The 23,547-nt window shown below is 38.6% G+C and overlaps 1 protein-coding gene across 9 annotated transcripts in view; it reads right to left on the reverse strand.

Annotated features, from left to right (window-relative positions):
* The window catches only part of REPS2 (RALBP1 associated Eps domain containing 2), a 268,818-nt gene that overhangs the window by 124,882 nt on the left and 120,389 nt on the right, over positions 1-23,547 (reverse strand). For 5 of the 9 annotated variants that reach the window (XR_012092076.1, XM_073013858.1, XM_007991152.3 and 2 more), the window contains exons 12-13: positions 20,669-20,714; positions 17,425-17,561 (exon numbers count right to left, since the gene is read on the reverse strand). The exons of the other annotated variants lie outside the window; for them this stretch is intronic. Coding sequence is in view for 4 of the 5 variants with exons in the window: in XM_073013858.1 (XP_072869959.1) it covers positions 17,425-17,561; positions 20,669-20,714 (183 nt within the window). In the remaining variant the exon portion in view is untranslated. The remainder of the gene's footprint in view (positions 1-17,424; positions 17,562-20,668; positions 20,715-23,547) is intronic. 9 annotated transcript variants of the gene reach the window in all.

A 23,547-nucleotide genomic window follows, 5' to 3' on the forward strand; every position in this document is an offset into this window, starting at 1 on the left:
GAGACAATGGGGTAGGGAGTGACAGATAAAATTTTAACTAGGGTCATCAGAGAAAGTCTCAATAAGACACAAGATATGCTATTTGCTAAGATGAAATAATGGGATGGTATTTAAAAAGAACATTCAGAAAACAAAACAAAAAAAGAATACTTGGAAATTAAGATAGCAGAAAGAGAATAGAAAGGTCAAAAATAATCTGAGGAAATCTTCCAGAAAGTAGGGTAGTAGCCAAATAAAAGATCCACAAAGAGAAACAGAGAAAATGGCAGGAAAAATAATCAATTAAATAGTTCAATAAAATTTCCCAGAAATGAAGAATATGAGTTTCTAAATTTAAAAGACCCACTGAATACCCAGGACAATGGAAGAAAACAGACTCATGACAAGGTATATCATGAAATTTCAAAGTAATAGAGTCAAAATAATTTACAAGTTTTCAGCAGGGCATGGGAGAAGAGAGCAAGTCATATACAAAGGATCAGATGTCCAAATGGTTTTAGACTTCTTCATATATCATTAGAAGCTAGAATCCATTGGCACAATTCCATCAAAATTCTAAAGAAAACTTATTTCCAACTGATGACTGTATATCCAAAACTAGCAGCCTGCATGATGATACAATTAAATACATTTTTAGACATTCAGGGTCTCAAATTGAGCTCCATGCACCCTTTCTAAGGCAGCTACTAAAGGATGTGTTTCACCAAAACAAGAGAGTAAACCAAGAAAGAGAAAGACACAGGATACAGTATAAAAGAAATCCAACATGGGAAAAAGAGGAAGGGAATCCTTGGATGACAGTGTAGGGAGATCCCATGATGAAAACTATGTACCAGGCATTGAAGACAATCAGTTTATATTTCTTCAAAAAGCTGAAACTGGCAGAACACCTGAGGTGTGAGAATTTCATAAGAGGAACTCTGGAAAATTGAAGAAGTCTGAGGTTGAATCAAGGGCAAGTACATTGAAAAGAAACAAGTTGATATTCACTCCAAGGCAAACAAAAACCTGTGCAAGTAAAAAAAGTAACTAATTTACTATATGGCTTACATGGCCATAACAATAATACGAACACTAAATATTAATCTAACCAAAATTATAATACAACTATCGGAAGGGTGGAGAAAGATACTGGGAGAGGGAAGACGATGGCAGAAATTGAAGTCTACAAGAAGTTACACAAATGTGTTATTTAGAACTACGAAGGAAATACCAAAATAATCAACATTTTAAAACCCTGCAGCAGAGTGCATTCTCCTAATTCTTGGAGTTCTATCAATGGCCTTGGAGGAACTTCTCAGACTTCAGTTTGTCCCCTCAGTTCAGCATGGAGCCCTGGGCCTTCCCCCTCTACAAAATCAGGATATCAGCTATGATTATTTACTTTTCCAGCTCTCTTTCCTGAAGTCATTTCCACTGACCCTCAGTCAAGAAAAAGGAAAATTAAGAGTACTCATTCATTTCACTTTGCTCTAGATCTAGGGTCTCGATGAGAAATCTCAAGATTTGCCTACTCACACACACGGCTTCTGCAGGGAAGCAGGCAGAGTCGGAAGTGCACCCAAAGCCTTAGGATTTCCCTCAGTTGCCACTTTTTCCAAAAAAAAAAAAAAAAAAAAAAAGCATTAGCTCATGCATTTTTCCTTGTTCAGTCACTGCTGAGAAATCTCTTCCTTGTATTTAAAATTTTGTGTTCCTTTCCTTTAATGGTGGGATATATTAATCTAGCTACATTCTATCAATTTTGTCTAATTCACCTTTTTGTCTCCCACAGCACCTAAACACACTACCTTATGTTTAGTAGGCACTCGCACAGTGGTTGAAAATTGGAATTAAATTTAATTTAAAAATCTTCTCTTACAATATTTTCAGTCCACTCTTGACTTAAAATTGGATCCAAATATTTTATCCAGTATGCCCCAATCAGTCAAAAGAAAAAGTACACCTTCATGCAAAGTGAAATTTTAAAAATATTTTGATCACATGGTGGAAGGCAAAGGAAAAAAAGAAAAAAAAAAGCTGAATAGTGTACATTTGCAAAAGATGAAAATGTACTCGTTGATAGTAAACAGTTGCCTTCCTGGGAGGGAAAAGAAGGCAAGAAGACAGGAGGAGAATGTTGTTCCCACATACTTTAAAAAGTGACCATACTTGTCAAGCAATTCCAGGTTTATTCATGAAGTGTTACAGTTAATAAAGTGGGATACTAGTTATCAGCAAGGCTTTGTCCAGCCAAAAGTTTTTATAAGTGTAATCCAAAGGAAAATAATAAATACCCCAATCCTGAAAACCACATTAAAAACTTCAGGAAAAGAAACTGTCATTTAATCCTAAATTCAGAAGACAGACTAATAATTTCTAGTGTTTAAAACAATTTCTTAAGTTTATTGAAAGACATGCAGATTCTGATACTGATCTATTGGATCTCTCCTTCCTGGTATCTTCATCCAAAACTCCAACCTCTAACAATTTTTATCCTGTTATTTAATTATGCTTAGAAATTTCTAGGTAAAACATTATTCATAAATATTACTATTTACTAATTTCCTTCAGATTTTTACATAGCCCCTAATCGATAACTAAATGAAAATACATTCCAACTTATTGAGTGGAAATAAAGCAGCAGATGTGGCCATTGAAAGCTTCAGGAACAGAAAGTCGATTCTTCAGGGGAACAAAACTTGGAATAACTTCAGTTGTGGAAAGGGGCTCCCATCCCCCCTAACTAAGAATATTTTATGTGAAGAAAATAAAAGCATTCGAATACCAAAGGGGGGAAAAACACTCAAGGAATGGAAAACGTTGAAAGGAGCCTCCCAGTGGGACCTATACTTTTAAATATCAATCAAGTAAAGAGCCACATGCAAAGCTTTAAGGATTTCATCAGTAAGGACCATTCCTCTTCTTGGCAAGTTCATAAAAATAGCTGTTTCTTTGTAACAGAAATTGTTCATTCTTTCTCTCCTTTCTAATCATAAAAGCATGTATGACCTTATACATATCTCTTGACCACCCAGCATACACAGTGATGGGCATGTATGTCATATACACCTGTGTATGTAACAAAATGTTTGCCAAGAACACCTTTCCAGAAATACCTGCCTCTATCCCCTGATGACCACACACCACCCCCCAAAATATAAGCTCATTTAATTCTCTATGGAACAGAATATACTTTTTCACCAGTTAAAAGAGATTAACTTACACATGCCTTGTAACTGTTCAACAAGGAAAATATTAATGACTGAGTTTAGAAAAGTAGTGAGATCAAATCTGATTCTTTCACTTTACAGATGAGAAATTAAGACCTGAAGAAATAAAATGACCTTGCCAAGGACACAAGGCTACTATCGAGCAGTAATCAGGATCACATTTTGAACCTACAGGGCAGGCAGAGCAGAAAAATGCAGAGATGGAGGATAAACAGCTAGACAGAGGGTATTCTATATTCAGGGAGTAAGCATGACAGAAGGCTTCAAAGCAAAAAAGTATTGCAACCTCAAGGAGCTCAAAGGATCCTGCTGAACATGCTACAAACCACAAATGAAGTAAATAAGATAATATATACTATCTAAAAAATATGCCATTGTAGCAAATACTTAGACTTCTGAGTCATGGGATTACCTCTTTGCAAGATTATGTATGACTCCCCTGTGTTTAAAAACATCCAGTATAGTACTAGCATAAAAATAAACATAAACCAACAGAACAGAATGCAGCATCCAAAAATAAGACCTTATATTTAACAGACAAGTGATTCTCAGCAAAGGTGCCAAGGCAACAGGAAAAGGAGAGTATTTTTTGACAAATAGTGCTGGGACAACTGGATATTCATATACGAAGAGATGAACTTAGATCCTTACCTCACACCTTATACAAAAATTAAATCAAAATCGATTCAAGATCTTAATGTAAGAGCTAAAACTATAAAAATTTTAGAAGAAAACAACAGAAAATCTTCAAGACCTTAGGTTAGGCAGACTTCTTAGATATGACACCAAAAGCACAATCCAAAAAGGAAAAAATTTAACATTACACTTTGTCAAAACTCAAAACTTCTGCACTTCAAAACATATCATTAAGAAAACAAAAAGACAAGTCACAGACTGGGAAAATATTTGCAAATCATCTATCCGATAAAGGATTTGTATCCAGAATATATAAAGAATTACAGAATATACAACTCAACAATAAGACACTCAGTTTTTTAATGAGCATGATTTGAGTGGACATCTGATATGGTTTGGCTCTGTGTCCCCACCCAAATCTCATCTTGTATCTCCCATAATTCCTATGTGTTGTGGGAAGGAGCCGGTGGGAGACGACTGAATCATGGGGGCAGGTCTTTCTCATGCTGTTCTCGTGATAGTGAATGGGTCTCACGAGATCTGATGATTTTAAAAATGGGAATTTCCCTGTACAAGCTCTCTTCTCCTGTCTGCCACCATGTGAGATGCGCCTTTAGCCTTCCGCCATGATTGTGAGGCTTCCCCAGCCATGTGGAACTGTAAGTCCAACTAAATCTTTCTTTTGTAAATTGCCCAGTTTTGGGTATGTCTTTATCAGCAGCGTGAAAATGGACTAATACAACATCTCATCAAATAAAATACAGGAATAACTAATAAGCACATGAAAAGATGCTCAACATCATTAATCATCAGGGGAATACAAATCAAAACCACAACGAGATGTCACTTCACACACACTAGGATGTAGGAAAATCAAAAAGATAATAAGTATGGGTGAGGATATAAAGAGTAACCCTCACACATTTCTGATGTGAAGGTAAAATGGTGCAGATACTTTAGAAAACACTTTGTCCATTTCTTAAAAAGTTAAACATAAATTTACCACATACCCAGCAATTCCACCCTTACATATCTAGCTAAGAGAAATGAAAACATATGTTCACACAAAGACTTGTATTCCAATATTAATGGCAGCATTATTCATAACAGGCAAAAAGCAGAAACAATTCAAATGTCTGTCAAACTGAAGACTGGATAAACAAAATGTGATATAGCTATATAATGGAATACTATTCAGCAATAAAAAGGAATTAAGTACTGATACATGATACAACATGAATGAACCTCAAAAACATCATGCCAAGTAAACAAAGCCAGACACAAAAGACCCCATATTGTAGATTGGGTTTATATAAAGTGTTCAGAAAAGGAAAATCCGCAGAAACACAAAATAGGTTAGTGGTTGCCTGGCACTGGGCATGGGGACTAACTGTAAATACGTATGTGGAGTATTACTGGGGTGCTGAAAATGATCTAAAACTGGGTTATGGTGAAAGTTGCACTATTTGATAAATTTACTAGAAATCATTAAATTTTACACTTAAAATGGATAAACTTTATGATCTACATACCTCAATAAAGTTTTTGTTGAGCTAAGGGTAGAAAAAAGTATAATTAATAATGTGGAGGAAGATAGATATGAAACAAGATGGGACACAGTCGATAACTGTTGAAGTCAGATGTTCAGTATACTATTTGTCTTATATTCCTGCTATATTTAGAGTTTTTAATAATAACTTCATTTTTGAAATTTAAAAAAGCAAATAGATATATTCCTAGGATTTCCAAGTATCTATGAAGGCAAAACCTCCTTTCCTATCTCCCTGAAGTACCTCAGAGAAATCTACTAACATTTTAAATCACATAAAAAGAAACACAGGAAAAAAAACACATTAGAGTGCCTTGCAAAGGTTACCATATTCATTCTTTAATATATCCTTTAACTTTAGATATTTAGTGTTTCTGCCCATAGAAAAGTAGTAGGGTGTGCCCCCCAAATCAATTTAATGTAGATTGCTTTCTGTAATACCAAATCTGCTGCAACAAAGATTTGAACAAAGATTTCCCATCTTCGAAAGATTCTGGGCGGGATGCGGGGGCTCACACCTGTAATCCCAGCACTTTGGGAGGCTGAGGCAGGTGGATCACGAGGTCAAGAGATTGAGACCATCCTGGCTAACACAGTGAAATCCCGTCTCTACTAAAAATACAAAAAAATTAGCCGGGCGTGGTGGTGGGTGCCTGTAGTCCCAGCTCGGGAGGCTGAGGCAGGAGAATGGTGTGAACCTGGAAGGCAGAGCTTGCCGTGAGCAGAGATCGTGCCACTACACTCCAGCCTAGGAGACAGAGCGAGACTCCGTCTCAAAAAAAAAAAAAAAAAAAAAAAAAAACAGAAAAAAAAAGATTCTGATGAAAAACAAAGCTATTATATTGCCTGGCTCTTAGTCTCCTCATCGGTAATATGTGAGAGTTGGCCAAGATGACATTCAAGTTCTCTTTTAGCATTGACACTTTATGATTCTAAAATTTATCCATGTTTACTAATAACTCCTTTTCTTGCACCATAGGATACACAATAAGGGTTAACTAGGTCCCGGATGGACACATGGGCAGACTTAAGTGACAAAAATGCATGAGATTCAATCTTGGTCAAAGATGGGTCTCTGGTTTCTTCTCTCATATCACATTTACATAAATGCAATCCTCCTAAGCATTTTACTATTAAAACTCTTAGGTTGCTTGAAATCACTAGTTGTGTGTCTGTATAAGTTTTCAGGTAAATCAAACTAAAATTTCAAGAAGTACACAGCTTTTTTTCAGGATTAGTTAGTACTCATTCACTAGCAGCTGTTTCCATCACACTTTCATTAGAGTTGAATAATGTGGTGTGGGGGAGAGAGAGAGAATATGAATGTGTGTTAGGAGGAAGGCAATCTACAAAGAGCCTATCATCTTGGAAATGGCTCTTTCCTACATCTATCTATCTTATCTTATCTATCTACCTACCTATCTATCTATCTATCTATCTATCTATCTATCTATCTATCTATCTATTGACAGAGTCTCACTCTGTCGTTGCCCAGGCTGCAGTGCAGTGGCATGATCTCGGCTCACTGAAACTTCCACCTCCCAGGCTCAAACCTCAGTCTCCCGAGTAGCTGGGATTAGAGGCACACATCACCACGTCTGGCTAATTTGTGTATTTTTAGTCGAGACGGGGTTTCTCCATGTTGGCCAGGCTGGTTTTGAACTCCTGACCTCAGGTGATCCACCCGCCTTGGCCTCCCAGGGTACTGAGATTACAGGCATGAGCCACTGCACGTGACCACTACCATTATTTTTTAAAATGTGACATACTGTCAGACCAACTGCTAAGCCTTTGACATTTCAAAATGACTGTGATGACAACTTCTCCACACCAAAGTTCCTTGCTTATGCCACAACCTTTTGCAATCTGGCTTAACCCTACCACCCTAATGGGACTGTTCTCCTAAGATTTCCCAAAGACACCGTCTACAAACTCCTTCTCCACCAGTCTCCATTTTTCTTGGCCAGCCAGCCAACTTGAATCTTCCAGTCTCTACTTCCTTCCTGTAACACACTCCTCCTCAGGCACTCCAGGCCACGGTACTGCGTCCCTTACTGACCTAATATAATCACATGGCTTCGGGTTCAGTTCCACCAGAAATTTGGTGTTTACATAGCAGGTCCTGAAGAGTTTTGAGTAGGGAGGTGATCACAGCTGTGCTCACAGAAAATTAATCCTGTTGCCTCATGAAGGAAAGAACAAAGCAAGCAAGCCAGATTTGAGGCTACTATAGTAGACTCCCAGGAAGATAGTAATAAGAAGTAAATCAAGACAGATGTCCAAAAAGAATCAATAGGATTTGACTGAAAAGTCATATCCTTCAAAGTTTAGCTCACCAGCCCTGTGCACCCCCTGCCCACAAATCCACTGATCATTCTAGTTAGCAACCACTCAAACTCAAAACCCTTCTAACAATCACACACAACTGTGACACTGATTGGCAGAGTTTGGGGGCGTATCCATATTCCTCTTGGGATTCTCCAAAGTGCCAAGTACCCAGTAAATGCTCATTAAATACTGGTTGAATAAGACACTATTCTGGTCACCATTACTGAGGTCTATTCCAGTTTTCATATAATTCTATAAATTCAGATGCATATAAAGAATTTACTGATGTACTGAGAATTATATTGTTTTATGATCTCCTTCAGCTCACAAGCTTCACGATAGTCACAAACTAAATGTCCAACAATAGGAAAATGCTTAAATAAACCATAGTCCCAATCAATAAAGGTAGAAAAAATAAAATAGAGTATCGCCATTTTGCAACTACCGATAAAATAATGGATCTAAGCAGTGGTTTGCTGGAAAAAACTCATGCCAGCTTGTGAGAGCCAACTGTGTGCATCTGTTCCAACCTCCACATTCAGTAACACATCAGTAGGAATGAAATTAGCCGTGGCAGGAGTGTTTACACCATAAAAATTGGCAAGTGGCCGGTTGTTAAGCATCTGCTGACACACCACTGGATGTTGGCAATGATGATCAATAGCTGATAAAACCACTATTTGAAAGGTCGCTGGGATCTTTATCTTAACACATGGATCAGGCTAATACTAGGTAAATGCACTAATCAATCAAACATCACAAAAATAAAGGCACTAGACACTAGAGATCTCTTAATGTGGTGCAGTAAGAAGTACACAGCATCTCTAGGTAGTATTCTTGTCAAAAATCTAAACTAACTCTAATCAAGCCTAGACCTACCTATCATTTTCTAGGAAATACAGGGGATGGAAGAACAATAGGCAAAATACAGAATGTGGAAAAAGTCTACAGGGTAGATGATTTTTTATGAATAAGTGAATAGCAAAGAGAAAAAAAAAAGACTGAGAGAAGAACCTATCAGTTAAGAGACTTAAGATATACCAAAACAAGTGCAATGTGCACGTAGCCCTTGTTTGAATTCTGATTGGAACAAGCTAGTATAAAAAGACATACTTGAGACAATTCAGGAAATATGAACACTGGCCAAATATTAAATAATATTAAAGAATTGTTGTTAATTTTGTTATGTATGATAAAGGTATTGTGCTCAAGTATTTTAAGACCTTATCTCCTAGAGAGATATATAAAGAGTTTATATATAAAATCATATGATATTTGGGATTTGCTTCAAAATAATCTGGGGTGGAGGTTCTCAACTTTTACATAAATTTGAAATTTTTCATAATAGTTTTTAATAGAGTAGCCAGCATATAGATGATATATAAAAGAAACATAAAATTATCAGTACTGACATGGTTATCTCCAAGAAATAATGTATAATGTATATAAAAAAGGCATGAAGAAAACATGCATAATGTGATGAAAATTATTTTAAAGACGATTTAGAATTGTATAAAAAAGAATAAAACTTTTAGGAATACATGTAACAAAAGAAGTGCAAGACTTATATACTGAAACATTGTTGAAAGACACTTAAAGACCTAAATAAATGCAAAAACATACTGTATTCATGCATTGGACAACTTAATGTTATTAAAACAGCAATACTAACCAAACTGATAGACAAATTCAATGCAAGCCCTACCAAAATCCCAGATGACTTTTTGTTTTTGCAGAAATTGACAAGCCGATCATAAATTTCATGTGGAAATGCAAGGGACTCAGAATAACCAAAACAATCTTGAAAAAGAATAAAGCAGGAGGACTCACACTTCCCAATTTCAAAACTTACTATAAATCTACAATTATCAAGACACTGTGGTACTGGCATAAGGATAGACCTATAGACCAACGGAACAGAAATGAGAGTCCAGAAATAAATCCTTATGTTTATGGTTAATTGATTTTCAACAAAAGTGCCAGGAAAATTAAATGGAGAATTAATAGTCTTTTCAACAAATGGTACTGGGACAACTGTATATCCACATGCAGAAAAATGAATTTGGACTCCTATCTCATGCCATATAAAAAAATTAACTCAAAACAGAACAAAGACCTAAATGTAAGATCTAAAACTGTAAGACTTTGAGAAGAAAAGAGGAGTGTTTGTGACCTAGAGTTAAGCAGTCATTTTTTAGATATGACAGCAAAAGCACGAGCAACAAAAGAAAAATACATAAATTAGACCTCATCAAAATTAAAAACTTTTATGATTCAAAGGACACCATCAAAAAGATGAAAGGACAACCCACAGAATGAAGGAAAATATTTGTAAATCAAGTATCTGTAAAGGAAATTTTATGCAAAATATATAAAGAACATTTACAAATCAACAATAAAAAGACAACTCAATTTTTAAATGAGCAAAGATTCTGAATATTCTCCAAAGACAACATAAATATGACCAATAAGTACATGAAAAGATGTATAACATCATTAGCCATTAGAAAATGCAAATCAAAATCACAATACCACTTCATGCGCACTAGGATGGCCAAAATTAAAAAGGCAATAACAAGTGTTTTGAGGATGTGAAGAAACACAATTGGAATCCTCATAAATTGCTAACGAAATAGTAAATTGCTTCGGCTGCTTTGGAAAATACTTCAGTAGATCCTCAAAATGTTCAACATAGAGTCACCATATGAACCAGAAATTCCAGCCCTACCTATATACTCAAGAGAAAGAAAAATACGTTTACACAAAAACTTAGACATGAATGTCTATAGCAGAATTATTCACAATAGTCAAAAAGTGGAAACAACCCAAATATCAAAAAATGTGGTTTATCCATACAATGAAAGATTATTCAGCCATAAAAGGAATGAAGTATTGATTCATGCTACAACATGAATGAACCTTGAGAACATTATACTAAGTGAAAGAAGCCAGTCACAAAAGACTACATATTGTATGATTCCATTAATACAGAATTCCGGAATGGGCAAATCCATAGAAACAGAAAGTAAGTTAGTGGTTGCCAAGGGATAGGGGAAGAAAAGGGAGGAATGGGAATGATTGCTCATAGGTATGGGGTTTCTTTTGGGGGCGATGAAAATATTCTGAAATTACATAGTGCTGATGGTTATATAACACTATGAATATACTAAATATCACTGAATTGTGCACTTTAAAAAGGTGAATTTTATAGTATATGGGTTACATCTCAATAAAGCTTTCATTTTAAAAAAACTGCCCAGACTGCCAAATTGAACCCTTGGCTAGCTGTGCACTGTGGACCCAAAAGTTTGGGATGGGTCAGAAATCCCATAGTCCTACCAGATTTTAAAAGAAACAAGTAGCACTCACAGGAAAAACACAATAAGGAAATCTATAAGGTCAGAGCTGCTTGTGTGGCCAAATTCATCTTTTAGAGAACCTGAAAGGTAAGTTTGGTATTAGGAACATCTCTTACTCCCAAGCAGTTTACCTACTTCTTAAGTTACAGAAACAAATATTCATTTATAGAAAACCCAGGAAAGACTTCTCAATTCGCCACTCAATAAACACAGCCACTTCCAAGTTAAGACAGAGCCCTTACCACAACGTTTTACCCAACTATACATCTCACAATGTAACCTTTGGGAGGTCATCCAGAACTACTCCTCAGTGTTGGAAGGGCACTGAAAATGGAATCTGAAGAACACATGAGAGCTTAAAAGGCTGCTCAGAGCTGGGTGCAGTGGCTCATGCCTGTAATCCCAGCACTTTGGGAGGCCGAGGTGGGTGGATCATGAGGTCAGGAGATCGAGACCATCCTGGCTAACACGGTGAAACCCCATCTCTACTAAAAATACAAAAAATTAGCCAGGCATGGTGGCAGGTGCCTGTAGTCCCCAGCTACTCGGGAGGCCGAGGCAGGAGAATGGCATGAACTCGGGAGGCAGAGCTTGCAGTGAGCTGAGATCATGCCACTGCACTCCAGCCTGGGTGACAGAGCGAGACTTCATCTCAAAAAAAAAAAAAAAAAAAGGGACTCAGAACACTTCTGTCATTTCAGCTGCATTCCAGGAGGTGGTAGCAGATGGTCATAAAGACACCCTGAATACAGAGTCGTAGGGAAGTCTGAGATAAGTAAACTCAGGCAGGAAAGACATCTCTGGTACTCTCAGATACCATCATTGCAGCTAAAGAGTGAAAAGCAAATTTCTTATAATAGGTGACATCTGTACATGAGCCAAAATTAAAAAGATACAAATAGGCATTCAACAGAAAGTCAGCTTGTTTCCCAGTCCTGTCCTCAGTCATACTGTTCCCCTTCCCCAGAGGCAACTATCATTGCCAGTTTCTTTAGCATCATCCTGAAATTGTCTATACATTTATAAACACACACATTCTGCACCATGCTTTTGTCACTTAATTTATCTGAGGTAGCTCTCCATGTAGTATACGTACCTGTTCTTTTTAACAGCTTCATACAATTCCATAGGATGATGTACCATAGTTTCTTAACCATGGAATGAGTTGTTATTATCAGTATATCTAAAGCAGAGACAGGAAATTAGCTACCCATGGACAGACACTAGCCCCGGATGTGTTCTGTTCAGCTATCACAATGGTTTTAATGTGTGGATCTCAACATATTTGGCCATATGGGGTGTGGTTTAAAAAAAAAAAAAACTGACCATCAACATCCCCTTCTCCTTTTTTGCAGTAAGAAGGGTATTTCTGGGAAATGGCTGCCCTGCCAAGGACTACATTTCCCAGCAGCCTGGCAACTAGGTCTGTCCATGGGCCTACGTCTCCCCAGCTAGATTTGAGAGGAAATGATGAAAATGCCCAGTCTGAAACTTTAAAGGAAGGCTATGTCTCCTCCACACCATATCTACCCCTTCTGCCAGGCAGATTCTCAATGACTGGAACAAGGCAGAGCTAAGGCTTTTTACTGTCACCATGGAAACCTCAGGCTACAAACCTCAGGCATGGCTTTGAGAAGAGGCAGGTCTGAATCAAGAGTGGAAGAGAGGGGTAGTTCTTACTGTCTCCGTGGACAGAAGAAACCCTTTTTTATGAAAAAAAAAATCACCTCATGAAAGTAACTGTTTCATTGAGGAAAAGGAGGTTAGGTACCAGCTTAGTGTGATTTTTCTTACAGGAATCTCAGTAATAAAAGATGTTTCATAGCTATAAATACAGAGCTATAAAATCCAAACATCACTAAGCAAATTCCAGGTCTGGCTGCCTCTACGTTTTGCATACTTGCATTGTCACTGACTTAGACTTTCCTGCACATTTTTGCTATCTCTCAAACACAGCAGTTGTGTGGGACTATGAGGCAATGGCTCCAAGAACTGGGTCAGCTATTACCAATGGTTATCTCCCTGTTACACACAGCAATCATAGTGTATCCACTTCTCCTTATGAAAACACATGCCTTGGGTTTGACGCCAGTACCTAGAGCCCTGGAATCATCTAGGCTACTATAAATCACACATTCACACTCTCTTTACAGATACCAAAGTTGAAGCCAACTGTTCTATATTTCCAAAGTTGGCTTTGTTCATTTTTATAGACTTACATTCTAAATCAGCCCTTTGTTCTTTTTCTCCATATCATGTTACCTATTCTCATAAATGTAAAGACATTAATGCCACCTACTTCTAAGCTATTCCTTTAAATGCTATTTGAATCCTATACCAAGAGTCTGTGGACTCTCCTTCCATTGGTCCTACAATTTTTTATTCTATTTCCTGCTTTTTCCTTTGGATAAACATCATCACTCCTACGTAACAACCATCCCATCTTTCTCTTCATTTTCCTCTTTCATTTTTCTTTGCATCTTCTCTCCATCCTATTTCCTCTCCACACTATCACTCCACTTTAAGCCACTCTGTCTCAGCACCTTAGCTTCAATCACTCTGTTTTCACAATCTTGCAAGTCTCATTTTATTAAACAAGGGCTTAATTTTATCTTTCCCTTTCAACTCAAGTCCACATCTTGCTTCATCTCACATTATTTTCCCCTCTTTTCTTTACCTTTCCTTATTCTTCTATTGTCATAAACAGGGTGGCCCAGGCAGTCTGTCTTAAGTGATAAAGTTGGCACAAGGAGGAGACATGGGGGTGCAGGGGCTGGAGGGACAAGGAAGAGCAGAGCAGCAGGTGAGGTAGGCTTCCCCATGACCACCCTCACATTCCCAAGTGCCTGACAGGAGGGAGGTCCAGAACTTAGGCAAAATTAAGAAGAAACAAGTGGTCCCCGTGGTTAGGCAAAGAGAGATGTAGCAACAGAAGCTGGCCGAGCCTTCTGAGCAGGCAAATCATAAGAGAAGAAATATTCATGGCCAATAACAATACAAAAAGATTCTCAGCCTCACTAGGAATCAGAGACATGAAACTGCCTATTATATAGGTAATGATTAAAAAGATGAACATTAAGTAGTGTTGGCGAGATTGTGAGGAAACACTTTCAGACAGTGTTAATGATGGAGCAAGTTGACAGGTTTTCCACCTCACCCTTTGGCAACATATAGCTACACTTTAAACATCTACAGCCTTTGACCCTGCAACTCCAACCAGCAGGATTTAACCTAAGAAAATAATTAGATGATGAAACAAAGATATGGGCATGAAATTATTAATAACCTCTGCCTTGTTTATATCATAAGAACAAGGTGGTGGTATGGGGGAGCTTGGCAAGGGGAGGCTGAGGGGAGGCTCATACCTGCGGAAGAGTGAAGGGTGAGAAAGACAAAAAGAGAAACAGAGGGGTATAAAGAGGACATGGGGGTCAGGGTGGAGAGAAAGGTTTGTTTGCAAGGGTGAGAAAGGAACGGAGGCTGGGGTCATGGGGTGGTGGGTGAGCTTAAGAGGAAAGTATGGGGAAGAGAAAAGGCAGAGAGAAGGAGGGAGAGAGATCTCTCCATCAAAGCACAGTCTACCATGGTATATCCATATCATGCAGACCTTAAAGGGAATGGTGCAATCCTCTATATGAAATAGAAAGATGGTTAATTGGAAAGATCAGGATACAGAACAGCAAGCATAGTGTGATCCCATTTATCTAAAGTGATACATAAAGATAAGTGCAGCAAAGGGATGCCTACATGTACACCATGATTCTCAGTGAGTAGACTCTTCTGGTGGGTTTAAGCTCTACTTCATGCATTTCTAGTTTGTCAGCATTTCGATAATTAATTTCTAGCAATATGCAATACACTAAAATTCTATATAATTTAGACAGACCCTTATACTTTCCTGTGAGAATTAACCAACATGAAAATAAAGTAGATGCAATTATACCACCTGCTTTTCATATTGCAGAAATGTTCTATTCTTCATGTGATAAATTTAAACTGCTCATTAAAATTTCATCTGTATAAATTTGTACTGAAAAGACAATGGAATTAGGCTATGAACACAGACATCACCCACCTAGCTATTCTTTGTCTAAATATTACATTTATCAGGCCCTACCACAAGGGACCTCGCCAGGGCATTATCAAACCAAAGTACTTTTCATTTTGAAGTCACATCACACAGAGATATCAAAGAAAACTGTCTTAATTCAGGTTTTCCCTAATTAAGCCCCTGACATATGAACTTGAGAACAGGTATATTATTTGAGTGAGGGGAAAGTGAGACAGGGCAGGAGGGAAGCAAAACAAGAAAAAGTAAATCAATGAATGGGGTACTACGGCAGGCAACTGGGGTTCAGTCCTTTTGTGAGCCTTCTGAGAAACTGGGTAGGAGGAATCACAGAATTGTCCACTAGCCGTCAAGGAAGTCGGGGTGTTACCCTCATTGGTGGAGGCTTGCATTTCAGGCATTAAATTCTTGATACTTGCAGGCCATGGGAATATGGGCCTTACGTGCTTACTAAGGCCTATGGGTCAAACACAGTACTACAGGTTGAGTATCCTTAATCCCAAAAGTCCAAAATCCGAAATGCTGTAAAACCCTAAACTTTTTAGTGTCGACATGACACTCAAAGGAAATGGTCATTGAAGCATTTCAGATTTTTTAATTATACGCTCAATTGATAAGCACATAATACAAATATTCCAAAATCCAAAAACATCCAAAGCCTGAAACACTTCTGATCCCAAGCATTTTGGATAAGGAATACTCAACCTGTATTTGGATTATGTTTATTATCTCACCAAAACCTTACAACTCCATGGAGTATTGGCTCTACTGTACAGATTAGGAATCTGAGATGCACAAACATTAAGCCACTTGCTGAAAATCAGTGAATAAGCAGCTGAGCTGAGGTCCAAACCCAGTTTTGTCTCTTCCACTATGTGATACAGTGTCATAAAAACCACAGCATGTGAATTCTCCAGTACAGCTGGCATTTCCTTACTGGGTCACACAACCTGAGAGAGACATGTGAGCATTTCCAGCCTCCCTCCTTGCAAGGTAACGGTATTGAGATAGCTTCCCAGATTGTTTTAATCTTCTTGCATCCATAGGAAAATCTTCCAGGTCATAATCCGCCAGCCATGTGAAATTTTTATAGCATCATCACCCGTGGTTACTCCTACCCTAAATACCAGTCACTATGAAATTTACGCCAGAATTCAGATCAAAGTATGACAGGAAATTCAAGGCAAATTTTTGTCTGATGAACTCATGGCAGAGAATTAAATCTGATAGAGAGTTCCAGGTTCTAGTATATTAAAAAACAATCTATAACTTTACTGTGAGGAGAACACTTTATTAGAACAAATAAAACATGCTGAGCTCTGCCCAGACACAGAGGTCATGCTAATGTGTGAGCCAAGGAAAGTCTTTTCTTGCTTTAGTAGAAAAGATAATAATCTGCAAATCACTAGCATCTGAGGCTGGCCTGATTTAAAATGCACATAGATGGAGAAAAAGTTCCAGGAAATCATTGTATTTATAGCTTGCCTGCATGAGTCAGTGGAAAGGCCCTTGCTGCTCCCAAAATAATACTTGGGACAGCACTGTACCCTATCACCTTCACTAAAGCAAAGGCATGCCTCTCATCTTCTATTCCTTAGGTTCCTTAGGAGGATATCTCCTACCTCACAGGAAGCCAGGGGAGCAGATAGGGCCCCTCTGGGCCTCCCCCACCTCCAGCCCAGCTACACAACAGCTGGCTCAAGAACATCCCATCCCCAGAAGCCCAGAGCAGCCCACCTGAAGGAGCCCTTGCCCTAGGACCCTCCACCAACCACCCAACCAACAGTCAAATTCAGAGTCCCCACAGCATTAAATCCTACAGGACACAGGATCTTCCCACAAGTGTAAAATGCAGGAGAAGGTTCTGGCTAGGCCTTAATCTCTAAGATCTTTCATAGAAGACCACACAGGCACCTGAGGAAATGACAGACAGCGATCTATCTTGTTCACAAATTACCAACGATGCAGAGAGTAAGACCCCAGCCACACACTCAGCAGGCTGCATGGAAGTGAAGCATTTTTATCCTCTTGGTAGAGAATTTCCTAATTCTTGATCCATAACAAGTGTGGGCAAGGCTCCAGACACATGTGCTACATATGTGTCTACAACTGTTTTCTCTCCCAAGAATACCATAGCCACGTGAAGACCTTCACGGGATGCGAAACTGCCAGGTCTGCTCTTTCTCCGGACTCACAGAGGCCTCTGTGGCAGACACACATCCGCTGGCTCCAACAGGAAACAGAAGGGTTTGGGGGCAAGGGGCACTTCACCTGGCACACTGGGTTGGAAGACTTTATTCAGATCCAAGGAGGAGGCTCTGGAATGGGTTTTCTGTGGCCGAGGTGGCGGGGTGGGAGGGTCCTCGCCCCTTTTCATGGCCTCTTCTATGGAGGTGCTAGAGTAAGATCTGTAGCAAAATAAGGGAAGGTCAGAAGGGAAATAGCAAAGCTTTACTCTCTGAAGTTGGGGTGAAATGGAAAATAACCACAAAGTCAAAGTGACTACAGAGAACCGATCAGCTACCAAAGCAGCCATAAATTCTATTACCCATTAAATGCCACTATGTACAATAATTGTCCAAATCCAACTATGAATTGGGATCTTTTTAACCTCTTTGTTCTTATTATACCTTAGATCTAAATCGACCCCCCCCCCAAAAAAAAAACTTTGTGTAAATTCAAATCCATTTCTATGGGAATTGTTAATAAGAAAAACACAGAGCCCTTCAGCTTAGGCATTTCCATATTCTAACAGAAGGGCTTCATGGTATAAACTGATCAGAGAACTTTTCTCCTGTTCACTTGCAAATGTGATGACAGGTTCAAGTGGAATTGGGACAGATAAGCTGAGGGTAAGAATCCAATGTTCAGGGGAATATGCCACAAACGAAGCTAGGAAAGGAAAATACACATCAATCAGATTGAGGGGTCTAGCTTATCTTTCCCTGAGAAAGCAAAAGTCTCATTTTTAACCTTCTTCCTCAATCTACAGCATGGCATAATTAACTAGGCAACTTCTGAGATCGTAACTCCAGTAATATCATCTTTTTAAAAAGGAACTAAATAACTTGCAAAAAGTCAGACAGAAAGTTACACAGTTCGATTCAAACTCCAATCTCTGTTTCTATATCCCATTTTAAAAATGTTTTCATACTGCCTATGAGTCAGGGGGGAAATACTTTGGTGATAGCAACTAGAATATTTATTGAAGACCTACTTACTCTCCAAATAAAATTCAACTCCATACACTGCTTAGAAATAGGTTTAAGGATGGGCTCCCAATATGATGATTGCGAAAAGGCCCTAAAATGTAGATGTATACATCTATTGTATTTAGCTTCTCAACTAGCTTCATGTCAAAGCAGAAAATGACCTTTGAGTCAGAGGTACATCCTAGAGACAAATTAACCTCTGAAAACCATTCTTCATACTTAGCTATTAGAGTGGTATTTAGGAAATTAGAATATATCAGTTACTATTAAACCCCTTCAGTTCTTGACAGAGCTGTTTTTGACATCATGAGTTTTAATTTTCCTGAATAAGTTTCTCAAGGATTCTTTCTGGTAGTTGAGGGTTCTGTCTGTCTTAAAGACTGCAACTTTAATAAAGCCACCATAATGGCATGTGACGTGTTCTGGGGTAGGCCCTGTAACATAACTAGCAAGAGAGACAAAGCAACGGCAGGCAGAAACTAGCAGGGAAGAATGCTCTGACTCTTTCAACAAGAATCAAAGGGAACTGATACGGACTGACAAGGTTCTCACACGGGAACGCTTCACTTAAAAAAGACAATTAGAGACCCTAGCTAGAAATGAAAAGAACTTTCCATGCCACATATAGCTTTTGTGACATCTTTCACTCAAAAAAGAAATAATGTGTGTGCAAATAATGTGTATGCATGCACATAGTTAAGCACACAATCCCATAGTGCACATTCCTCATTTTCATTTTATTTTCATATATAACCTGTATGTTTATAATTTCATATGGAAAGTTACTGAATATAAAATAAGTGAGATTGTATAACCATGACTGCTGCAACCAATTAAAACATAAATGTGTAGGGAGTTAACAAAATGATGAATGCAGTGGTGTTAAAATGGTGATTTTCCCTCTTTTCCTTATATTTCTACAAAACTTTAATATTTCAAAAAAGAGGATAAAAATAATTCAATTCTCTTCTTCCCAGTGAGAAGTAATGAAAATAAAATCCTCCAAATGACACCAAAAGCACAATCTCTGAAAGGATAATATGTAAAATTTAGCCAGACACATTAATAATAGAATATGTGGCTATGAGATTTTATAATTTCACTGGCTTTCAGGGAGACAGGAAGTCAGCAGAAGCTAAAACTTTGAGGTTCGATTTATGGTTAACATAGTACACATAACAGATTTCTGCAATTCAATGGCAATTCCTACTATGAAAGCATATCCCAAAACTAGTACAGACTAGTTTGTAAAAGATCCATTCATCCTTTTAAAAAGGATGAGTAAATGTGTTGACCACAGAAAGAATGCCTATACCTTTTCTTCCTACCTAAAAGAATTACTCTATTGTTTTTAAATATAGACAAATATAAAAATATAGATATCTGTATCTTACATAAACAAGGAAACAAAAACTCAATTTGGAAAATGCAGATAGAAACTAAAGGATAACTCTTTGACTTACAAAGAGATGAGGTTCCTTAAATATCAGTATTTCAAGCATATTAAATATGATCAGACTTAAATTTACTTTTTCAGGATTGTGTCTAGTAGGCAAAGGAGGGGAAAATGTCTCTAAGAGCCAAAGCAAAACAGAAAACACACACATGGTATCCTTGGTATCCTATCTTACACTGCAGTTCTACCAGTGAAATACAGTACCAATACCATTTCCCTTCCTTAATGGATTAATTATATTAGTGTCTCTGTATTTCCCCTCTGCGCCTCTTTTCTGAGTCTCACATCAACCACAGCTCTGCCTTACTGGCTTTCTCTCTTTTAATAGCCTCTTAAAAAATGTGAAGCCGAGAGGGGCACTAAGATAGGCTCAAACAGACCATAAACATTGCTTACCTGAAGCTGCAAGCTTCACTGAAGTTATCACATGCATTTTCTTTCCCTACTCTAGATTTTATTACCCAGACTTTTTACTTTTTGGTGTTCACCTTGTCATGATAGCAAATTTTCGTGTTTGTTACCTTACCCATATTTTCCTCTTTCCAAAGCTGCTTCCCCCTATTAGTTATCATCTTGCAACAACTGGGTCGTCTCACACAATCCACTTCATGTTGAGGGGCCATAGGGCACTAGTGACCACCTTCTAGCACTAGTGACCACAGAAACCAAGGCTCCCAGCATTACTGCATGTTCCCATCAGGCCATGCATGAGTGAAATGGATCATACCCTAAGCTTTACATCTAAAGGAAGAGGAAATCATGGGTTGGGTTTTTGGTTTGTGGTTCTTATTTCTAGGCAGGGGGCAGGGCACAAAGGGCATTAAAGCAGAAATTAAATGAACACTACCTGGATCTTGGTCTTGCTTTGAGACTGTTGGAATCCTTGGAAGTTGCTGAAACAAAGATTATTTGTTGTTTGCTTGGGTTTCATTTCTGCAGTTAAACAAGTTTATATGCAGCACCTGGGCTAGTACAGAACACATCAACAGGCAAATGTGAGGTAAAAATGCCCATGTGGAGAACTGGACATCTCCCACATTTTCATGATTTCCTTGTTTTATTTCAAAATCTAAAGGAACGATTAAAAGGAAAGAAAACCCAGCATACTTTTCCTTTGGTCAAAGCACTATTTGAGAGGCCATTCTCAAATTCAAGTTGATTAATGAAGACATTCCAGTATAAAAAGACAACCCCCCTTTCAAGGGGGGGTTGTCTTTTTTATATAACGATGGATTCACACTTGAGGGTTTCTTGGTCTATCATGATAGTCTAGTAATAGATTTTGAACCAGTCTACCCTGAAGGATATGAAGAAGTCTATCTAACTACATTAAAAAACAAAACCAAAAACAAAAAACACTACCAGAGCAGCATGGCCACAAAAAAACAAAGCTCTCACAAGTAAGTGGAAATGAGCTATACAGCTTCTCCTGTAAGAAAATATCCTTGTGTCCCACATCTCTGTGACCAAATCATACAGAGAATTATGAAAAAAAAATGCTGAATCTTTTCCCAGCCATATGACTTTTCCTCATCAAATTTAAATCATAAACTAACTTGCTCACTGCCAACACCCATAGAACCTTCTTCCCCATCACAAGTTGTGAGGCGTAATTAGAAACATTTATAAAAATGCTGATCCTCTTTTTATGCTTTCAATCCTCTATGGAAGACAACTTTAGGAACCAGTAGCTATGCTCAGGTGTTGCAAACATTGCAAATTTTTCATCATAAAATGTTATTAAAAAATCATAGAAAAGGTGCTAGTAACACAGAACAAGAAGAATGTAATTTCTTTGTTTGCATTAATTCTTCCAAAAAGAAAATGTCTCACTGCATTATCTCATCCTCTTTTACATTGCTCCAAAGATAAAAACCCTCCTTGGTATGAAGCAGCCTGAATTTATGATGATCATTAAAATCCTTGGGTTAGGTAACAGGGCAGAGAGGGGAGGCGAAAATCCTCATAAATTTTAACAAGGCACAAAGCAAACTACTGGTCAGCTGCACAAGAGATGCACTTCTCCCAACCCAAGCATTTTGGCTTGTTGTAGTGAGAACACAGGGATCTTCCAGCTTCAAACAGCTGAAATGCTGCCAGAGTGCAGGCAAGCCTGTAAAACCCAAGAAGTTTGAGTCCTCTTTTGCCCATTATCGTGCACCTGCACCTGGATATGGACAGAAAAAGATCTCCCTCCCTCCTACAAACCCCAGGCAGCAAAGAAAGCGGCCTCAGGAAGCCTCTCTCCCAGCCCAGGAGGCTGCCTTGGGGCTGGGTGGACAGAGTGGACCAGACTCACCGCAGAGCTGGGGAAGCCCTCTGCGCAGGCTGCCTGCAGCTGGCTCCGTGGCCCTCTTCTCCCTCAGGCCCCACTGCTTTCAAGAAATATGTGGGTAGGAGAGGTCCTGGACATGATAAAATACTGTTCCCCAAACCAGACCATGGTGACTGTTAATTCCTTTGTCAACTGCCATTATCTTTGTCTTTTTGCTGGTAGGGATGGGTGTGGAAGGAGGGGTGAGCCCTGCTGGTGAGAGATAGACAGACAGACAGATGGGGTGAGGGTGTGGATGAGTAGTGGAGAGACAGGACTAGAGACCAGGCCAGGAGTCCTGAAACTAAGGCCCTCCTCCTGGCCATGACACTAACTAGCTGTTACTTCCCTGAACCTCAGTCTCCTCACCTAGAAAACAAAGGCAATAAAAATGCAGTCTCTTTCTCACAGGGACAGATATGGTGAAAGTACTTTAAAAACTGAATGTACTTTAGAATTGCAAAATACTACTATTGTAGAGTGCATAAATAAAGGTTCCTAATTTTTCAACCCTGGAAATGTGGTTTCTAAATTTAGTTCCTTCTAGGATAGCAAAGGAGGTTCAGGTGGGAGCAGGTAACAGAAGGACAGAACTGCTCTACCCCAATAAAAACATGGGGTGATAGTTGGCAATGGAGCAGCTGTTAGAATCACCAACAGCAGTCTAAAGACAGCACTGTGAGGGTGAACCAGCTGAAAACACCTCAACATGGGCCAGAGACATCAAGAAAAAGACCATCATTGTGCATGGTGCTCTGTTGAATTAGGTTGGAATGGGATATTGGTTAAAAAAATCTCTTAAGACTCCGCTAATATAGACACTCTCAGCAATTACAACAAATGGATCATAGCTTCTCGTGTAGCTGGAAAGAGGAATGCCAACTTCCTAGAACACTCAAGGCATGTCATCTTTCCAGGAAATGGGAACGGAAAGAGGAGCAGGCCTAGAGATTAACCCTCCAAAAGGCAGCAACTGAACTGAGGTACACATGGCAAGGACAGCCATCCAGAATTCTAAATCACCACCTTGAAACTCTTGTGTCTCCCACTGGGAATCCAAACATTTCCCAGAAAAGGGGGGAGTAACTGTGTTTAAGATGAGGAACTCCCTCATACCCAGAGAGGGGCAGTAGTGGGAAAAACAAATCAGAAAACACATAGCAAGCTCCCAGGCACAATGTGAAATCAATTCCCACATACTTCCCATGCTGTGGCACACCTGTTGAGTTTTATTTGGTGATGCCACGTCCTAGTCAATGAAGGAATGTTTAAAATGAGATCTAAAGCTCATGCCCCAGAGGACACTTGATCTTGTGCTAAAATCCCTTAAAAAAAAAAAAAAAAGTAGGAAGAGTTATGATACTTAAAGGCTGTTGGAGAAGCACCAATGTCAGCTTTTACTAATACGACAA

Source organism: Chlorocebus sabaeus, chromosome X, assembly GCF_047675955.1.
Source record: "Chlorocebus sabaeus isolate Y175 chromosome X, mChlSab1.0.hap1, whole genome shotgun sequence".
NCBI classification, from domain to species: domain Eukaryota; kingdom Metazoa; phylum Chordata; class Mammalia; order Primates; family Cercopithecidae; genus Chlorocebus; species Chlorocebus sabaeus.